The 22,598-nt window shown below is 39.2% G+C and overlaps 1 protein-coding gene across 1 annotated transcript; it reads right to left on the bottom strand.

Moving 5' to 3' along the window:
- Positions 1-3,006: 3,006 nt before the first annotated feature.
- On the bottom strand, positions 3,007-22,137 carry LOC130981912 (uncharacterized). Its single transcript, XM_057905672.1, has 2 exons — positions 21,422-22,137; positions 3,007-3,232 (listed from the first exon to the last, which is right to left on the bottom strand). The coding sequence occupies exons 1-2, from the start codon at positions 22,135-22,137 to the stop codon at positions 3,007-3,009; spliced, it is 942 nt and encodes a 313-aa protein (XP_057761655.1).
- Positions 22,138-22,598: the final 461 nt, after the last annotated feature.

Here is a 22,598-nt window from a genome sequence, read left to right as displayed (position 1 = left end):
GAAATCAAGTGATTTTTGAAAAAGATTTTGAAAATAGAAGTTAAAAAGATTTGATTGAAAACTATTTTGAAAAAAGATGTGATTAAAAATATATGATTGAAAGGATTTGATTTGAAAACAATTTTAAAAGATATGTTTTGAAAACAAGTTTTAAAAGATTTGATTTTGAAAATTAATCACTTTCCTAACAAGAAAAGATATGATTCAAACATTAAACCTCTCTCAACAGAAAAGGTAACAAACTTGAGATGTTCAATCAAATCATTAATTGTTAGTAAGTATCTTTAAAAAAAAGGAAAGAAATTAATTTTGAAAACCTTTGATTGAAAAGATATGATTTGAAAAAGATTTGATTTTGAAAAACTTTGAAAATTCGAAAAAAAAAACAAAATCTTCCCCCTAGCACCATCCTGGCGTTAAACGCCCAGAATGGTATACATTCTGGCGTTTAACGCCCAAAATGCACCCTTTTTGGGCGTTAAACGCCCAACCAGATACCCTGGCTGGCGTTTAAAGGCCAGTCTGCCCTTCTTCACTGGGCGTTTTGAACGCCCAGCTTTTTCTGTATAATTCCTCTGCAGTATGTTCTGAATCTTCAATTCTTTGTATCATTGACTTGAAAAGACACCAATTAAAAATATTTTTGGATTTTTAATAATCAAAATGCAACAAGAATCAAATAACAATGCATGCAAGACACCAAACTTAGCAGTTTGTATACTGCTGACACTATATGAAACACATAAACACTCAAGTCAAAAGAATTCAAAGATCAGAGTAAGAAATCATCAAGAATTACTTGAAGATCCTTAAGACACATGAATGAATGTATGCAATTGACACCAGACTTAAGATGAGACACTAGACTCAAGCAAGAAACATCAAATATTTTTTTGGTTTTTAAAATTTTGTGAATTTTTTTTTTGGTTTTTTTCGAAAATTAAGTGGAAAAAGATATCAAAATTCTTAATGAGAATTCCAGGAATCAGTGCAATGCTAGTCTAAGACTCCGGTCCAGGAATTAGACATGGCTTCACAGCCAGCCAAGCTTTCAAAGAAAGCTTCGGTCCAAAACACTAGACATGGCCAAAAGCCAGCCAAGCCTTAGCAGATCACTGCTCCAAAAGCAAGATTGATAAAAATCAACAAGCTTCTGTGATGATAAGTTGAAACCTCGGTCCAATGAGATTAGACATGGCTTCTCAGCCAGCCAGATTTCAACAAATCATCATGAAACTCTAGAATTCATCTTCAAGAATTTCGAAAAAAAAAAATAAAATAAAATAAAATAAATACCTAATCTAAGCATCAAGATGAACCGTCAGTTGTCCATACACAAACAATCCCCGACAACGGCGCCAAAAACTTGGTGCACGAAATTGTGATCACTACTTTGTCCATATTCGAATAATCCCCGGTAATGGCTCCAAAGACTTGGTGCTCAATACCATGGCATAAACACAACTTCGCACAACTAACCAGCAAGTGCACTGGGTCGTCCAAGTAATACCTTACGTGAGTAAGGGTCGATCCCACGGAGATTGTTGCTATGAAGCAAGCTATGGTCACCTTGTAAATCTCAGTCAGGCAGACTCAATTGGGTATAGATGATGAATAAAGCATAAAGATAAAGATAGAGATACTTATGTATATCATTGGTGAGAGCTTCAGATAAGCGTATGAAGATGCCTTCCCTTCCGTCTCTCTGCTTTCCTACAGTCTTCATCCAATCCTTCTTACTCCTTTCCATGGCAAGCTCGTGTAAGGATTTCACCGTTGTCAATGGCTACCTCCCATCCTCTCAGTGAAAGCGATTGCATATGCTCTGTCACAGCATAGCGGAATTCAGCTGTCGGTTCTCGGTCAGGCCGGAATAAAATCCATTGATTCTTTTGCGTCTGTCACTAACGCCCCGCCTGCTAGGAGTTTGAAGCACGTCACAGTCATTCAATCATTGAATCCTACTCAGAATACCATAGACAAGGTTAGACCTTCCGGATTCTCTTGAATGCCGCCATCAGTTCTTGCCTATACCACGAAGATTCCGATTAAAGAACCCAAGAGATATTCACTAAGCCTCAGATGCTTGTAGAACAAGAATGGTTGTCAGTCACCTTGTTCATAGGTGAGAATGGTGATGAGCGTCAATCATCACCTTCATCAAGTTGAAGAACAAGTGATATCTTGGACAAAGAACAAGCAGAATTGAATAGAAGAACAATAGTAATTGCATTAATACTCGAGGTACAGCAGAGCTCCACACCTTAATCTATGGTGTGTAGAAACTCCACCGTTGAAAATACATAAGAACAAGGTCTAGGCATGGCCGAATGGCCAGCCTCCCAAAGAGGGTTCAATCATAAAAACATGATCAAAAGATGAAAATACAATAGTAAAAGGTCCTACTTATAGGAAACTAGTAGCTTAAGAATTACAAAGATGAGTAATTGACATAAAAATCCACTTCCGGGCCCACTTGGTGTGTGCTTGGGCTGAGCAAATAAAGCATTTTCGTGTAGAGACTCCTCTTGGAGTTAAACGCCAGCTTTTATGCCAGTTTGGGCGTTTAACTCCCAATTAGGTGCCAGTTCCGGCGTTTAACGCTGGTTTTTCTTGAGGTGACTTTGAACGCCGGTTTGGGCCATCAAATCTTAGGCAAAGTATGGACTATCATATATTGCTGGAAAGCCCAGGATGTCTACTTTCCAACTCCGTTGAGATTGCGCCAATTGGGCTTCTGTAGCGCCAGAAAATCCACTTCGAGTGCAAGGAGGTCAGAACCCAACAGCATCTGCAGTCCTTTTCAGTCTCTGGATCAGATTTTTGCTCAGGTCCCTCAATTTCAGCCAGAAAATACCTGAAATCACAGAAAAACACACAAACTCATAGTAAAGTCCAGAAAAGTGAATTTTAATTAAAAACTAATAAAAATATACTAAAAACTAACTAGATCATACTAAAAACATACTAAAAACAATGCCAAAAAGCGTACAAATTATCCGCTCATCAAAGAGGAGGTTCAATATCATCATCGGGATCATCCGGGACAATCTTGCCATCCTTTACTACGTTATCAAGACTAACGAGAGTCAAATCGGCACCAGGGGCAACAATCCGGAACTGCTCTATCAGGTTCTCGTAGGCGGCAGTCACGCTACCCACAAGATGACCCTGAAGCTCGGCATAATCAACCCGAGCAGTTTCCAAGTCATCTCGGAGACGCACCAACTCCCTGTAAGCCGAGACATAGCTATCCTTGTGCTTCAATGCCATGTCCTCAGCCAACTTCAAAGAAGCCGCCAAGGCAATAGAGCTAGCCTTCTCACCCTCCAGTTCCTTTTCTACCTTCGCCAACTTCACCTCCAATTCCTCCTTCAGACCCTTGATCCGATCAAACTCCGATTTAGCCTCCTCCATGAAAGATTTAGTAGCATGAATCAGGATACCTTGAATAGTCCAAAAAATGGCCGCACCTATATGTGCCATCTTCACACTATTTTTGGTAATGAAATCTAGGTGCTGAAGAAGGGACACATCATCCATAGAAAGCCCACCATAAGGGGCAATCTGTTGGTCGACAAACCCTATTGATTGGGCAATCTGGTGATTTTTTTCTGGTTAAGATCCGAGCTGTCCGACCCGGAATGTTCTACAGACAAAGCGACCGACCTCTTCAGGTAAGGACAAACCCGATCTCTTCTCAAAAGAGCTCGGCCAAATCATAGGAAGGCCCAAACAAAGGGCCCAAATAGAGGAACACGTCCCAAATCCAAGGGTGGCCCAAGCCCATAGAGATAAAGGCAGTTCCCTTGAAGATAAGAGGACCCCAGTCAAAGATAAGATAAAGATAAGATAAGATAACTAACTTATCTCATCCAAAAGAGGTCACTATATACCATTATAAATACACTGGATCACCCAGATATAACTCATACTCTGATTCTACTCAATACCTGCTTAATACCCTTGCTAACTTAAGCATCGGAGTCCCTTGCAGGTACCCCACACCCTCCGGGAATGAAGGAATCAGCATCACCACCAAGTCCAACAAGTCGGACACAAACCATTCCAACCAGTACAGAAGATCTCATCAGAGATCGACCTACAGTTTCAGGGAACCCTCGGAACAGTGGCTAATTGCCACTTTGTAGCGTTAGTGGTGTTCACGTTTACCACTAACGCTGGAGCTCCCTTTATCTCCACGTTAACTACCACGTTAATGTAGTTAACGTGGCAATTAACGTGGGCTTATGATGGCTTTGTAGGCATTATTGGTGACCACCTTTCTTATTAACATTGAAAGCTCATTCCCATTCCACGTTAGTGGTCACGTTAATTAGATTAACGTGGCTACTAACGTGGTTCTTCCTTGCTTCCTTTGTCCTGAAATCAAGCAGATAAAGTGCATCAAAGCTCTAGCCCAAGTCATGAGATTATGCATCATCAATTTGTCATTCAATCCTTGCAAAATCCTCATAAAATCATGTAAAATTCACAATAATTGCTTGAATCAAGGTGTAAGTGTATTTTCATCCAAAACTTGCCTTATTTACTAAGAAAATGCATGAAACTACCCTAAAACAGTAAAGAAAAGGTCAGTGAAACTGGCCTAGATGCCCTGGCATCACAACACCAAACTTAAAGCTTGCTTGTCCCTAAGCAAGTACTGAAATATAGGAAGAATGAATGAAAGAACAAGATGAACAAACAATTATAATAGAAGTCAAATTCTTGGTTTATGGGGTTTCATGCATAGCAACTTAGGTTCATTCCCTTACTGGGTTTCAAGCCTTTATCATGCCTTTGAACACTTGTTTGATTGCATCCTTTGAGACTTCCTAATTATTGATCCTTCTTTTCCTTTCAGGATTTATTGCATCCCCTTTTTTTTGGCTAAGTGCTCTGTAAGAGGGCGACTCTTTAAGATAAGCTTTCAGCCAACACTCCCGAACCAATTGGTTCAAGGTGCTAGGTGTTAAGGCACCCCTAAGGACTTACTCCCGTAACTCTCTTTCCCTCATCCATATACACCACAGGCACATGGTTTGTTATTTTTCTTTCTTAATACCTTGGTGTCCAGCACCTCTTTGGGTTGCTAAGTGTTCTGTAGCAAAAGTTACTCTTAATAGTGGACTTTTAGCTGATAATCCCAGATTAGTTAACCCAAGTTACCAGGTGATAAGGCACCCCTAAGAGCTTATTCATCCAAGCATATCCTTTGCATAGGAACACCATAGACACATGCCTCAATATTCAAACCCTTGGTGCCTAGCATTATTTCTTATTATTTTTCTGTCCTTTTCACTTTTATTGCTCTTTCTCTTTTCTTATTGGGATTTCATTATTTGGTTAGTCTCATAGGATGTGTTTCAAGCATAGGATTTAAGATAGATAGTTGCCCTCCTACCTTGTTGGTGAACCAACTTAGCTAATTAATCACCCAACCATAAACATTTCAAAATTCACTTCACAAGATAACTCCACTCTTGTTCTTTTCATAACATCTTCTTTTTAATTGGCTTAAAGGACAAGCATACATATAAACAAGATGAAAATGAAAACTAGGGACTAGACTAGCACACTTCGATGTGAATAAAGAGGAACAAGCAGAATATGCAGGTTTCTAGGACAATATTCAATCATTTTTTCAACTAAAGTACTGCAACTCCGAGACAGTTCAATACAACCTCATGATGTCTTCCTTGGCATTATCGTCCTAGCATTTTGCATCCTTGTTTGTCTCCTTGGATGATGAGGTATGATTATTTCCTGAGATTGATTGAATTCCTGTAACACTATTGGAAGTTGCTTGTTCCCCAAGCACTTGGAAAATAGTTAGCATGCATGTATGCTTGTGAATTTCTGAACTTGATTTGGTGTGTGAACACCAAACTTAGTTCTTTTCCCAATGTAGCAAATTAAATACATGCAGAAACCTCATGTGCTTTTATTAAGAAAATAACTATGAGCTAAGAAGACAAACTATGCATTAGAGGTTAAACCTCTGTCAATTGAGTTCTATGGTTGTTAGAGCAATGCTTTCTCACTGAAGGGTTGCAATGCACTCTTCAGCTGGAGTCTTTGGCGGAACACCAAACTTAGAGTTCCACATTCACCCTTGAAATGTTTTGGCAACACCAAACTTAGCTTTTCACAATACAGAGAACTCAACTTGAAGTTTTTATTGGGTCAATCATGAAAAGAGACTTAACTCAGGTTGGGTTGCCTCCCAACAAAGCGCTTTTTTAGCGTCGCTAGCTCGACTATCGCTTCTCTAGTTGAGGTTATATTTTTGTTTGGGGGCTTTTCCCATGCTGCCCAAGTAGTGCTTGAGTCTTTGCCTATTCATAGTGAATGTCCTCTTTGAGCTTTCCTCCATGATTTCTATGTGTCCATACGGTGAGACTTTTGTAACTAGAAAGGGCCCCGACCATCTTGATTTGAGTTTCTTAGGAAAGAGTTTCAGTCTGGAGTTGTAGAGAAGCACATATTGTCCTTCTTCGAAACTTCTTAGTGCCAGGTTGAGATCATGTCTCCTTTTTGCTTTTTCCTTATAGATCTTGGTATTTTCATAGGCTTGAGACCTAAACTCTTCCAGTTCTTGCAGCTGCAAGATCCTCTTTTCACCAGCAGCGGTGCTGTCCAGGTTCAGTATCTTAAGAGCCCAAGAGGCTTTGTGCTCCAGCTCTAATGGCAAGTGACAGGCCTTTCCGTATACCAGTTGATATGGGGACATCCCAATTGGTGTTTTGAAGGCTGTCCTGTATGCCTAAAGAGCATCATCTAGCTTCTTTGCCCAGTCCTTTCTTGATATCCCCACAGTCTTTTCCAAGATCCTTTTCAACTCTCGGTTGGATATCTCTGTTTGCCTACTTATTTGGGGATGATAAGGTGTGGCAATCTTATGCTTCACCCCATATCTTAGGAGTAGGGTCTCCAATGGCCTATTATAGAAATGGCTCCCTCCATCACTGATGAGGGCTCGTGGGACTCCAAATCTGGTGAAGATATTCTTTCTAAGAAAGTTTATGACTACCTTGTTGTCATTTGTTGGGGTTTTCACAGCCTCCACCCACTTAGATACATAGTCCACTGCCACCAAGATATACTTGTTCAAATATGAGGTTGGGAATGGTCCCATGAAGTCGATCCCCCACACATCGAACAGTTCAAGTTCTAGAATGTACTGTTGTGGCATCTCATTTTTCTTGGGCAGATTGCCAGCCTTTGGCACTCATTGCAGCTCCTCACCATTTCCTTAGCATCCTTGAAAATAGTGGGCCAGAAGAACCCACATTGTAGTACTTTTGCTGTGGTTCTTTCTCCTCCAAAATGACCTCCATAGCTAGCGCTATGACAAATCCACAGGACCTCTCGTCCTTCTTCTTTTGAAATGCACCTCCTAAGGATTCCATCTAAGCATTTCTTGAAGAGATAGGGTTTATCCCAAATGAAATACTTAGCATCATTGATGAGTTATTTTATGTTTGTTAATCCCAGGGGGTAGGTCACCGGCTGCTTTAAAATTGGTAATATCTGCAAAGTAGGGTGCTTTGTGAACCAACATTAACTGCTCATCTGGGAAGAACTCATTTACACTTGTATCATGTGTAGCATCTTTCTCACAATGGATTCTGGATAGATGATCTACTACCTTGTTCTCCACACCTTTTTTGTCTCTAATCTCAATGTTGAATTCCTGCAACAATAAGATCCATCTGATTAGTCTTGGTTTTGACTCCTGTTTGGCAAATAGATATTTGAGTGCTGTGTGATCAGTGAAAACAATAACTTTAGAGCCAATGAGGTAGGATCTAAATTTGTCAAATACAGAAACTATTGCCAGCAACTCCTTTTCGGTGGTGGTATAATTTCGTTGAGTGTCATTAACGACCTTGCTGGCATAGTATATGACATGCACCAAATTTTCTTTTCTCTGCCCTAACACTGCCCCAACTGTGAAATCAGTTGCATCATGATGAGCGGATATTTTATACGCTTTTTGGGGGTAATTTCATGTAGATTTTAGTATGTTTTAGTTAGTTTTTAATAGATTTTTATTAGTTTTTAGGCAAAAATCATATTTTTGGACTTTACTATGAGTTTGTGTGTTTTTCTGTGATTTCAGGTATTTTCTGGCTGAAATTGAAGGAGCTTAGCAAAAATCTGATTTAGGCTGAAAAACGACTGCTGATGCTGTTGTATTCTGACCTCCCTGCACTCGAAATGAATTTTTTGGAGCTACAAAAGTCCAATTGGCGCGCCCTCAATTGAGTTGGAAAGTAGACATTCAGGGCTTTCCAGAAATATATAATAGTTCATACTTTGCGCGAAGATAGACGACGTAAACTGGCGTTCAACGCCAGTTCCATGTTGCAGTCTGGCATTTAGCGCCAGAAACAGGTTACAACCTGGCGTTTAACTCCAGTAACAGCCCAAGCACGTGAGAAGCTTAAGTCTCAGCCCCAGCACACACCAAGTGGGCCCCAGAAGTGAATTTCTGCACTATCCATCTTAGTAAACCTAGGTTACTAGTTTAGTATTTAAACAACTTTTAGAGACTTATTTTGTATCTCATGACAATTTTAGATCTGAATTATATACTCTTTGACGGCATGAGTCTCTAAACTCCATTGATGGGGGTGAGGAGCTCTGCAGCGTCTCGATGAATTAATGCAATTATTCTGTTTTCCATTCAAACATGCTTGTTCCTATCTAAGATGTTCATTCGCGCTTCACTATGAAGAAGATGATGATCCGTGACACTCATCACCTTCCTCAATCCACGAACATGTGCCTGACAACTACCTCCGTTCTACATCAGATTGAATAAGTATCTCTTAGATTTTTTAATCAGAATCTTCGTGGTATAAGCTAGAATTGATGGCGGCATTCATGAGAATCCAGAAAGTCTAAACCTTGTCTGTGGTATTCCGAGTAGGATTCAAGGATTGAATTGCTGTGACGATCTTCAAACTCGCGATTGTTGGGCGTGATGACAAACGCAAAAGGATCAATGGATCTTATTCTGACATGATCGAGAACCAACAGATGATTAGCCGTGCTATGACAGAGCATTTGGACCATTTTCACTGAGAGGATGGGAATTAGCCATTGACAACGGTGACACCCTACATACAGCTTGCCTGGAAGGAGCTTTGCATTTATAAAAGTGAGGAAGCATTATGTTATAGAAATTCAGAAGACAAAGCATCTCCAAAACTCCAACATATTCTCCATTATTGCACAATAAGTATTTATTTTATGCCCTTTGACTTTTTACAGTTAAAACGAAAGAAACCTATTGGCATCTTGACTAAGATCAACAAGATAACTATAGCTTGCTTCAAGCCAATAATCTCCGTGGGATTCGACCCTTACTCACGTAAGGTATTACTTGGACGACCTTGTGCACTTGCTGGTTAGTTTTACGGATTGCAAAAGTGTGATTGCAATTTTGTGCACCAAGTTTTTGGCACCGTTGCCTGGGATTGTTCGAGTTTGGACAACTAAAGATTTATTTTGTTGCTTTGATTAGGAATAATTTATTTTTGATGCTACAAAGTCATTAAATCTGAGTCCTTTATTTTCTTTTCAAAAATTTTTCAAAAATATTATTTTTTTCTTATTAATTTTTAATTTTTATGTGAGTTTAGTTTTATATTTTAAGTTTGGTGTCAATTGCATATTTTATATTTTCCTTTAAATTTTCAAATTTGTGTTCTTTGTTTTTCTTGGATCTTCAAGTTGTTCTTGTTTATTTTTCTTGTTTGATCTTTAGTTTTTCTTGTTCTATGTCTTCTCTTGTTTTTCTTGTGCTTTTTCAAAACATTAGTTTTCGAAAAAAAAATTATTTTTAGTTATTAAAAATACTTCTTTAAAACAAGTGTTACCTTTACAGCTCAATTGGCTAGAGCGTTGGTTTATGTTCTTGGTAATTGGGTATCTTCTTTTTAAAATCTTTTTTTTTTCGAAAATAATTTCTCTTTGATTAAATCTTGTGTCAATCTTTAAGTTTGATGTTTTCTTGTTAATCTTTCTTTAATTTTCGAAAATTTTATTGTGGTTTTCTAAAAATTTTAAGTTTAGTGTTCTTTCTTTTGTTCTTGGTGTTCGTGTGAATCTTCAAGGTGTTCTTGAGTCTTTCTTGTGTTTTGATCTAAAAATTTTTAAGTTTTGTGTTCCTTGGTGTTTTCCTTCCAAAAATTTTCGAAAACAAGGAGCATTAGATCTAAAAATTTCATGTCTTGTGTCTTTTGTGTGTTCTTCTCTTTCATCATAAAATTCAAAATTCAAAAAAAATATATCTTTTCTAACTATTTTTAAGGCGTATTTTCGAATTTTTTTTTATAAAAATTTCAGATTTCAATTTCAAAAATATCCTAACGACTTTCTCTCTCCTCACTTTTTCAAAAATCTTCATAAAATATTTTTAAATTCTCTTATTTTATTTTTATTTTTACTTTTATTTATTTTTATTTTTATTGTCGTCTTTATTTTATTTTATTTTATTTTATTATTTTGAATTTTTTTATATATAATAAAATAAATAAAATAAATTCACATCATCTCCATTTCTCCATCATGGACTTAAGTGGAAATGAATAGTCCAGAAGGACTCTGGGGTCATATGCTAACCCCACTACTGCTTCATATGGGAGTAGTATATGCATACCCTCCATTGGAGTTAGTAGTTTTGAGTTGAATTCTCAACTCATTATCATGGTGTAGCAAAGTTGCCAGTATTCCGGTCTTCCACAAGAAGAACCTACAGAGTTTCTGGCACAGTTTTTACAAATTACTGACACAGTACATGATAAAGAGGTAGATCAGGATGTCTATAGGCTATTACTGTTTCTATTTGCTGTAAAAGACCAAGCTAAGAGGTAGTTAAATAACCAACCTAAGGACAACATAAAGACATGGAAACAGCTGTCAGAAAAATTCCTGAATCACTATTTTCCTCCAAAACAGATGACACAGCTAAGGCTGAGCATCCAAGGCTTCAAACAAGGAGATAATGAATCTCTTTATGATGCTTGGGAGAGATACAGAGAGATGCTAAGAAAATGCCCCTCTGAAATATTTTCAGAGTGGGTGCAGTTAGACATCTTCTACTATGGGCTTACAGAAAGAGCTCAGATTTTTCTAGACCACTCAGCTGGTGGATCTATACACATGAGAAAGACAATAGAAGAAGCTCAAGAGCTTATTGATACAGTTACCAAAAATCAGCATCTATACCTAAGTAGTGAACCTTCCATGAAAGAAGAGGCTAAAACAGTAACTGCTGAACTGAGTCATACATAACAAGAATGGCTAATATGAATATGGAAGTACAATTGAAGCAAACAGAACAGCAGTTATCAAAACAAATAACAGAAGAGTGTCAAGCAGTTCAATTAAGAAGTGGAAAAATATTAAATACCTCACTTCAAGGTAGCAAGAAGCCAAGAAATGAGCAAACTACCCAAAATCTATCTGAGGACAGTAAGAGCCTAGAGAGGAATAATTTTGGCGCTCAAACACCAGAAAATGGGTGGAAAACTGGCGCTGAATGCCCAAACCATGCTCAGTCCTGGCGTTCAACGCCAGAAACAAGCAAGGAATTGGCGTTGAACGCCCAAATGGAGCACAGTTCTGGCGTTCAGATGCCAAAAACAAGTAAGGAGTTGGCGTCTAACGCCACTCCAGCTTCCACCCCTGGCATTCAAATGCCAGTGGGGGATCAGACACATACAAGTGCTGATAATAACCCATATAAAAAGGCTTCTCAACCCACATCTGTAGGCAATAAACCTGCAGCAACTAAGGTTGAGGAATACAAAGCCAAAATGCCTTATCCTCAGAAACTCCGCCAAGCGGAACATGATAAGCAATTTGCCCGCTTTGCAGACTATCTCAGGACTCTTGAAATAAAGATTCCATTTACAGAGGCACTTGAGCAAATATCCTCTTATGCTAAGTTCGTGAAAGAGATCTTAAGTCATAAGAAGGATTGGAGGGAAACTGAAAAAGTTTACCTCACTAAAGAATGCAGTGAAATCATTCTGAAAAGCTTACCTGAGAAGCTTAAAGATCCTGGAAGCTTTATGATACCATGCACATTAGAGGGTACTTGTACCAAGCAAGCTCTATGTCATCTTGGGGCAAGTATCAACCTGATACTTGCATCTAGTATCAAAAAGCTTGGTTTGACTGAAGATATCAAACCAACCCGGATATGTCTCCAACTTGCTGATGGCTCCATTAAATACCCATCAGGCGTGATTGAAGATATGATTGTCAAGGTTGGGCCATTTGCCTTTCCTACTGACTTTGTGGTGCTGGAAATGGAGGAGCACAAGAGTGCAACTCTCATTCTAGGAAGACCTTTCCTAGCAACTGGCCAAACCCTCATTGACATCCAAAAAGGGGAAGTAACCCTGAGAGTCAATGAAGATGAGTTCAAGTTGAATGTTGTCAAAGCTATGCAGCATCCAGACACCCCAAATGACTGCATGAGCATTGATATTATTGACTCTCAGGTAAAAGAGATCAATATGACTGAGAGTCTCGAATCAGAGCTGGAGGATATCTTTAAAGATGTTCAGCCTGATCTGGAGGAATCAGAGAGAATAATAGAACCTCTGAAAATCCCTCAGGAAGAGGAGAAACCTCCTAAACCCGAGCTCAAACCATTACCACCATCCCTGAAATATGCATTTCTGGGAGAAGGTGATACCTTTCCTGTAATCATAAGCTCTACCTTAGAGCCACAGGAAGAGGAAGCACTAATTCAAGTGCTAAAGACACACAAGACAGCTCTTGGGTGGTCCATCAGTGATCTTAAGGGCATTAGCCCAGCCAGATGCATGCACAAGATCTTATTGGAGTGTGACGCTAAGCTAGTGGTTCAACCACAAAGGCGACTGAATCCAGCCATGAAGGAGGTGGTGCAGAAGGAGGTCACTAAATTACTAGAGGCTGGGATTATTTATCCTATTTCTGATAGCCCCAGGGTAAGCCCTGTCCAAGTCGTCCCTAAGAAGGGTGGTATGACAGTGGTTCATAATGAAAAAAATGAACTGGTTCCTACAAGAACAGTTACAGGGTGGCGTATGTGTATTGATTATAGAAGGCTCAATACAGCTACCAGAAAGGATCATTTTCCTTTACCATTCATAGACCAGATGCTAGAAAGACTAGCAGGTCATGAATACTACTATTTCCTGGATGGATATTCAGGTTATAATCAAATTGCAGTAGATCCCCAGGATCAAGAGAAAACAGCATTCACATGTCCATCTGGAGTATTTGCATACAGAAGGATGCCATTTGGCCTGTGCAATGCACCTGCAACCTTTCAAAGGTGCATGCTCTCAATTTTCTCTGATATGATGGAAAAATTTCTGGAAGTCTTCATGGATGACTTTTCAGTATTTGGAGACTCATTCAGCTCCTGTCTTGACCATCTAGCACTTGTTCTAAAGAGGTGCCAAGAGACTAACCTGGTTTTAAACTGGGAGAAATGTCACTTTATGGTGATTGAAGAAATTGTCCTTGGGAACAAAATTTCGAACAAGGGAATAGAAGTGGATCAAGCTAAGGTAGAGGTAATTGAGAAATTACCACCACCAGCCAATGTTAAGGCAATCAGAAGCTTTCTGGGGCATGCAGGATTCTATAGGAGGTTTATAAAGGATTTTTCAAAAATTGCCAAACCTCTAAGTAATCTGCTAGCTGCTGACATGCCATTTATCTTTGATAAGGAGTGTCTGCAGGCATTTGAGACTCTGAAAGCTAAGCTGGTCACAGCACCAGTCATCTCTGCACCAGACTGGACATTACCTTTTGAATTAATGTGTGATGCCAGTGACCATGCCATTGGTGCAATGTTGGGACAAAGGCATGACAAGCTTCTGCACGTTATTTATTATGCCAGTCGTGTTCTAAATGACGCACAGAAGAACTACACAACCACAGAAAGAGCTACTTGCAGTGGTTTACACCATTGACAAGTTCAGATCTTATTTAGTAGGGTCAAAAGTGATTGTGTACACTAACCATGCTGCTCTTAAATATCTACTCACAAATAAGGATTCAAAACCCAGACTCATAAGATGGGTATTGCTTCTGCAAGAGTTTGATATAGAAATAAGAGACAAAAAAGGGACAGAGAATCAAGTAGTAAATAACCTGTCCTGAACAGAACCAGTAGAAGGGGCGTCCCTCCCTCTTGTTGAGATCTCTGAAAACTTTCCGGATGAGCAATTCTTTGCCATCCAAGAGGTGCCATGGTTTGCAGACATTGCAAACTATAAGGCAGTAAGATTCATACCCAAAGAGTACAGTAGGCAGCAAACAAAGAAATTGATCACGGATGCAAAGTACTATCTTTGGGATGAACCATATCTCTTCAAGAGATATACAGACGGAGTAATCCGTAGATGTGTGCCTAAAGAAGAAGCACAGAAGATCCTCTGGCACTGCCATGGATCACAGTATGGAGGACATTTTGGAAGTGAGCAAACAGCCACAAGAGTCCTCCAATGTGGCTTCTACTGGCCTACTCTCTATAAAGACTCCCGAGTGTTTGTTCTTAATTGTGACAGTTGCCAAAGATCTGGCAATCTGCCTCACAGTTATGCCATGCCTCAATAAGGGATCTTGGAGATTGAGTTGTTTGATGTATGGGGTATTGACTTCATGGGGCAATTCCCACCATCATACTCAAACACTTGTATTCTGGTGGCAGTGGATTATGTATCCAAATGGGTGGAAGCTATAGCAACACCCACTAATGATACTAAGACAGTGCTGAAATTCCTCCAGAAGCATATCTTCAGCAGATTTGGTATCCCTAGAGTACTAATCAGTGATGGGGGCACTCATTTCTGCAATAAACAGCTTTACTCTGCTTTGGTTCGATATGGAGTTAGCCACAGGGTAGCCACTCCATATCATCCACAGACAAATGGGTAAGCTAAAGTCTCTAATAGAGAACTTAAAAGAATCCTGGAACGGACTATGATTAACCGTAGAAGGGATTAGGCAAGAAGTTTGGATGATGCTTTGTGGGCATACAGAACAGCATTCAAGACTCCTATAAGGACCTTTCCATACCAGCTTGTGTATGGAAAGGCCTGTCACTTGCCAGTGGAATTGGAACATAAGGCCTACTGGGCAACCAGATTCCTAAACCTTGATGCCAAGTTAGCTGGAGAAAAATGATTGCTCCAGTTAAATGAGCTAGAGGAATTCAGACTCAATGCTTTCGAGAATGCAAAAATTTACAAAGAGAAAGCAAAAAGATGGCATGATAAGAAATTATCATCCAGAGTCTTTGAGCCAGGGCAGAAAGTTCTGCTGTTTAATTCTAGGCTCAGATTATTCCCCGAAAAATTGAAGTCCCGGTGGAGAGGTCCATATGTGATTACCAGTGTGTCACCATATAGATACGTGGAGCTTCAGGATAATGATTCTAACAAAAAGTTCATTATTAATGGACAGAGAGTCAAATATTATCTTGAAAGTAATTTTGAGCAAGAATGCTCAAAACTGAGACTTGATTAAAGCTCAGTAATAGTCTAGCTAAAGACAATAAAGAAGCGCTTGCTGGGAGGCAACCCAGCCATTTACAAAGTTTATTTATTAATTAATTGATTTTTACAGGTATATGTCAAGTATCTTCAAGGTAAAATAGCAATTGTTTGAGTTCACAGAGTTATAGAAGGATTCAAAGAATAAAAACAGCAAAAAGAAGCTCACTGGTGCAAAAACACTAGTAAGAGCTGTTTTGGGCGTTCAACACCAGAAAGAAGCATCTTCTGGGCATTGAACGCCAGAAAGAAGCACCTTCTGGGCGTTCAACACCAGATTTACAGCATCATGGGCGTTCAGAAAAATGCCCAGTGACAAAGGAGTTCCTGGCGTTCAATGCCAGAAAGAAGCAACAGCTGGGCGTTGAATGCCCAGGAGAAGCTGCACATGGGCGTTAAACACCCAAAACATGCAGCGTTTGGGCGTTTAACGTTAGGATGGTGGGGAGGAGGTAAATTCGTTTTTACTTCACAATTTTTTAATTTTCTACATTTCAATTCATGATTTCTTGCATAAACATGTTACAAATTCTCATCATTTAATTCCAAAAATTTTAATCCTAATTTCTAAAAACCCTTTTTCAAAAATATCAAATGTATCTTAATCCATAAACACAAATCTTTTTCCAATCCAATCCAACTCTTTTTCAAATTTTTTCAAAACTCAATTATCTTTTAAAATCTTTTTCAAAATAAAAATTCAGATTTATCTTTTTCAAATATCATTCACAACTTTTTAATTTTAAATTTATCTTTTTCTTATCATATTTATCTTTTATAAATCATATCTTCTATTTAATCTTTCTTCAATATTTTCGAAAACCCACCCCCTCCCTTTAAATCCACATTCGACCTCCCTCCTCTCATCCACCATTCGACACTAGCTCTCCTTCTATCCCTCTCCTTTCTTTTCTTTTGCTTGAGGAGAAGCAAACCTCTAAGTTTGGTGTGTTTATCCGTGATCCCTAAACCATACCCACTAAGATCATGGCACCTAAAGGAAAATAACCCACTCCAAGAGGCAAGAGAGAGAGTATTCCAAAACCACTTTGGAATCAAGGGAAGTTCTTAACCAAAGAACATTCAGACCATTACTACAAAATAATGGGTCTAAGATCAGTGATCCCGTAAGTCAAATTCGATCTGAAAGAAGATGAATATCCGGAGATCCAAGAGCGAATTCGAAACAGGAACTGGGAAATCCTAGCTAATCCTGAAATAAAGTGGGAAGGAATATGGTTCAGGAGTTCTACGCTAATCTGTGGCAAACAGACAGGCAGAGAATATCTGGAACTGCCCTCTATGACTATCGGACCTTGGTCAGAGGAAAGATTGTTCACATCCACCCTGACAAAATTAGGGAGATCTTTAAGCTGCCTCTACTGAAAGATGGCCCAAACTCCTTTAATAGGAGAATAATGAGAACAAACAAGGGCCTGGACAAGATTCTGGAGGATATATGCATCCCTGGAGCTAGGTGGACCACTAGCACCACGAGCGTCCCAAATCAACTCAAGAGAGAAGATCTCAAACCAGTAGCCAGAGGCTGGCTGGACTTCATTGGGCGTTCTATATTGCCCACTAGCAACCGTTCTGAAGTCACTATTAAAAGAGCAGTGATGATTCACTGCATTATGTTGGGAAAAGAAGTAGAAGTTCATCAGTTAATTTCGTGTGAACTTTACATAATAGCAAACAAGAAATCCAAAGATGCCAAATTGGCTTATCCAAGCCTAATCTCTATGCTATGTAAAGATGCCGAAGTAAAGATGGGAATAACTGAATATATCTCAGTTGAGCGGCCAATCACCAAAATATCAATGGAAAAACAACAAGTGCAGGATGACCCCATCAAAAGGAGAGCATAGGAATTCCTCCCAGAAATCCCTCAATTTGAATACTGGGAGCATCTTGAAGCATCTGTTATCAAATTGCAAGAAGCTATGGACCAAATAAAAGAAGAACAGAATAATCAAAATAGCATGCTTTGCAAATTGCTTAGGAAACAAGAAGAGCAAGGGCGTGACTTAAAGGAACTGAAGCGTCAAAAATTATCTCTTGAAAGACCAAGCACCCAACAGACTAGAGGAACATCCACTTTCCAAAATAAAGGTTGTTGAGTTTTAATTTTTGCTTTAACTCTGTGATAGTTGTTATTATAGGAATTTACCTAGAAGTTATATAAGTAGTGGTAAATTAGTATATCTATTTTGATTTTATTTTCAATTAAGTTATAATTTATTTTTCTCATCATCATCAAACATGAAAAAAATAGTAGATTTTTAGAATAAAGAGGCAATTTATATTTTTCGAGTTCTTAATAAGGAAAATTCTAATTAATTATATGTGGTGACAATACTTTTTGTCTTCTGAATGAATGCTTGAACAGTGCAAATTTTTTATCTTGAATTTTATGAATGCTAAAATTGTTGGCTCTTGAAAGAATGATGAACAAGAGAAATATTATTGCTAATCTGAAAAATCATGAAATTGATTCTTGAAGCAAGAAAAAGCAGTGAAAAAAAAATTTCAAGGAATCATTGGATAAAGAAGCAGAAAAAGCCAATAGCCCTTAAAACCAAAAGGCAAGGGTAAAAAGGATCCAAGGCTTTGAGCATCAATGGATAGGAGGGCCCAAGGAAATAAATCCAGGCCTAAGCGGCTAAATCAAGCTGTCCCTAACCATGTGCTTGTGGCATGTAGGTCCAAGTGAAAAGCTTGAGACTGAGTGGTTAAAGTCGCGATCCAAGGCAAAAGAGTGTGCTTAAGAACTCTGGACACCTCTAATTGGGGACTTTAGCAAAGCTAAGTCACAATCTGAAAAGGTTCACCCAGTTATGTGTCTGTGGCATTTATGTATCCGGTGGTAATATTGGAAAACAAAGTGCTTAGGGCCACGGCCAAGACTCATGAAGTAGCTGTGTTCAAGAATCAACATACTAAACTAGGAGAATCAATAATACTATCTGAATTCTGAGTTCCTATGGATGCCAATCATTCTGAATTTCAAAGGATAAAGTGAGACGCCAAAACTGTTTGGAAGCAAAAAGCTACTAGTCCCGCTCATCTAATTAGAATCTGAGCTTCACTTAAAACTCTGAGATATTATTGCTTCTTGATTTTTTTTATCCTATTTTATTTATCTAGTTGCTTGAGGACAAGCAACAGTTTAAGTTTGGTGTTGTGATGAGCGGATATTTTATACGCTTTTTGGGGGTAATTTCATATAGATTTTAGTATGTTTTAGTTAGTTTTTAATAGATTTTTATTAGTTTTTAGGCAAAATTCATATTTCTGGACTTTACTATGAGTTTGTGTGTTTTTCTATGATTTCATGTATTTTCTGGTTGAAATTGAAGGAGTTGAGCAAAAATCTGATTTAGGCTGAAAAAGGACTGCTGATGCTGTTGGATTCTGACCTCCCTGCACTCGGAATGGATTTTCTGGAGCTACAGGAGTCCAATTGGCGCGCTCTCGATTGAGTTGGAAAGTAGACATCCAGGGCCAGCAATATATAATAGTTCATACTTTGCGCGAAGACAGATGACGTAAACTGGCGTTCAACGCCAGTTCCATGTTGCAGTCTGGCGTTTAGCGCTAGAAACAGTTACAACCTGGCGTTCAACTCCAGAAATAGCCCAGGCACGTGAGAAGCTTAAGTCTCAGCCCCAGCAGACACCAAGTGGGTCCCAAAAGTGGATTTCTGCACTATCCATCTTAGTTTACTCACTTTATGTAAACCTAGGTTACTAGTTTAGTATTTAAACAACTTTTAGAGACTTATTTTGTATCTCATGACAATTTTAGATCTGAATTATATACTCTTTGACGGCATGAGTCTCTAAACTCCATTGTTGGGGGTGAGGAGCTCTGCAACATCTCGATGAATTAATGCAATTATTCTATTTTCCATTCAAACATGCTTGTTCCTATCTAAGATGTTCATTCGCGCTTCACTCTGAAGAAGATGATGATCCGTGACACTCATCACCTTCCTCAATCCACGAACGTGTGCCTGACAACCACCTCTGTTCTACATTAGATTGAATGAGTATCTCTTAGATTTTTTAATCAGAATCTTCGTGGTATAAGCTAGAATTGATGGCGGCATTCATGAGAATCCGGAAAGTCTAAACCTTGTCTGTGGTATTCCGAGTAGGATTAAAGGATTGAATGGCTGTGACGAGCTTCAAACTCGCGATTGTTGGGCATGATGACAAACGCAAAAGGATCAATGGATCTTATTCTGACATGATCGAGAACCAACAGATGATTAGCCGTGCTGTGACAGAGCATTTGGACCATTTTCACTGAGAGGATGGGAAGTAGCCATTGACAATGGTGACTCCTTACATACAGTTTGCTATGGAAGGAGCTTTGCATTTATGAAAGTGAGGAAGCATTATGTTATAGAAATTCAGAAGACAAAGCATCTCCAAAACTCCAACATATTCTCCATTATTGCACAATAAGTATTTATTTTATGCCCTTTGACTTTTTACAGTTAAAACGAAAGAACCCTATTGGCATCCTGACTAAGATCAACAAGATAACTATAGCTTGCTTCAAGCCAACAATCTCCGTGGGATTCGACCCTTACTCACGTAAGGTATTACTTGGATGACCCAGTGCACTTATTGGTTAGTTGTGCGGATTGCAAAAGTGTGATTGCAATTTCATACACTACATCACATATCAGTTCGAATGGTAGATTCCAATCAGTTGGGGTGATGATAGGAGCAGAGGATAGCCTCTTTTTTAAGTTCTCAAATGCAAGCATGCACTTCTCATTAAAGATGAATGGTGTATCGGACATAAGGAGATTGCTTAAGAGTTTGGCTATCTTTGAAAAATCTTTAATAAATCTTCTGTAGAAGCCAGCATGCCCCAAAAAGCTCCTAATTGCCTTGACATCACTTGGTGGAGGTAATTTTTCAATTAGCTCCACCTTAGCTCTGTCTACCTCAATGCCTTGGTTAGAAACTTTATGGCCAATGACTATTCCATCTGTCACCATGAAGTGACATTTTTCCCAATTCAAGACCAAGTTGGTCTCTTGGCATCTTTTTAATACCAAGGCAAGATGGTTTAGGTAATTAGGAAAGGAGTCTCCGAATACTGAAAAGTCATCCAAGAAAACTTCAATGAACTTTTCTATCATATCTGAGAAGATGGAAAGCATGCAGCGTTAAAAAGTTGCAGGTGCATTACATAGCCCAAATGGCATGTGCCTGTAGGCAAACACTCCATATGGGCAGGTGAATGATGTTTTCTTTTGGTCTCTTGGATCAACCACTATTTGCTTATATCCTGAATAACCATCTAGAAAACAATAATATGCATGTCCTGCAAGTCTTTCCAGCATCTAATCCATGAAGGGAAGTGGGAAATGATCTTTTCTTGTGGCTTCATTGAGCTTTCTATAGTCAATACATATCCTCCATCCTGTGATGGTTCTTGTAGGGATTAGCTCATTTCTTTCATTGGGTGCCACAGTGATTCCTCCTTTCTTGGGGACCACTTGGACTGGACTGACCCATGGGCTATCCGAAATTGGGTAGATTACCCCTTCCTGCCACAGCTTCATGACTTCTTTCTGTACTACTTCCTTCATAACTGGATTCAACCTCCTTTGGGGCTGAATTGAGGGTTTGGCATCCTCATCCAATAGTATCTTATGCATGCATATGGCTGAACTAGTTTCCTTCAAGTCAGCAAGTGTCCATCCAATGGCATCCTTATGTTTTTGTAAGACTTGAAGCAACTTTTTCTCTTATTCTTGGCTGAGGGCTGAATTTATAATCACTGGATAACTTTTATTCTCTCCTAAGTATGCATACTTGAGAGTGGGCGGCAGTGCCTTTAGCTCAAGTTTGGGTACTTCTTTTCTTTCATCCTTTCCTTCTAGTGTGCCTTGAACATGCATTTCAGCGGCTGCGGCCTCTTCGCTTGATACTAATTCGTCTTCTTCTGTTAACTCCTCAAGTTCTTCTTCAAGAGTTTCTTGCACCACAGCATCCACTGAGTCCAACCTCAAACATTCTCCCAATGAATCCTGTGGGTAACTCATGGCCTTGAACACACTGAATATCATTTTCTCCTCAAGTAGTCTAAAGACAAGTTCACCCTTTTGGACATCAATAATGGCTCCGGCAGTGGCCAAGAATGGCCTTCCCAAGATGATAGAGGTCTTGGCTCCTTCCTCTATGTCCAATACTACAAAGTCTGCTGGAAAGATGAAGTCTTCCACCTTTACCAACAAGTCTTCTACTATTCCGTGAGGAAACTTGAATGATCGATCTGCTAGTTGCAGAGCCATTCTTGTTGGTTTAGCCTCCTCAATCTTCATTTTCCTCATCATTGCTAAGGACATCAGATTTATGCTAGCTCCTAGGTCACATAAAGCCTTCTCTACTGTGATTTTCCCTATGATACAAGGGATTTGGAAGCTCCCAGGATCCTTCAATTTCTGGGACAATTTGTGCTGGATGATGGCGCTGCATTCTTCGGTGAGTACCACAGTCTCATTGTTCTTCCAGCTTCTCTTCTTGGTCATCAGCTCCTTCAAGAACTTGGCATAGAGCGGCATTTGCTCTATTGCTTCGGCAAAGGGTATGCTGATTTGTAGTTTCTTGAAGATTTCCAAGAATCTTGTGAATTGATTGTCCTCTCCCTTCTTCTTTAATTGCTGGGGGTATGGGGCTTTTGAAACGCATGGTTTCAGCACTTCTCCTTCTTGGTGTGACTTAGGAGTGGTGACTTGCGTTTCCTCTTGTCCCTTTTCTTCTTTATCCGAATTCTTCTCTGGTGGGTTCTTATGGGTTTCTCTCAATTCCTTCCCACTTCTGAGGGTGATAGCCTGACACTCCTCCTTTGGTATGGGTTGGGGTGCATGGTTTCTTTCTTCATGATTTTCCTTTGGACTGTCTTGGAGGTGTTTTGTTTGTGTGTCTACTTCCTCTACACTCCTCTCATCACTTGTGGTGATCATCTTGCATTCTTCCCACCTTACTTTCT

This window comes from Arachis stenosperma, chromosome 1, assembly GCF_014773155.1.
Source record: "Arachis stenosperma cultivar V10309 chromosome 1, arast.V10309.gnm1.PFL2, whole genome shotgun sequence".
NCBI classification, from domain to species: domain Eukaryota; kingdom Viridiplantae; phylum Streptophyta; class Magnoliopsida; order Fabales; family Fabaceae; genus Arachis; species Arachis stenosperma.
This window is presented reverse-complemented; position numbering and strand designations above follow the sequence as displayed.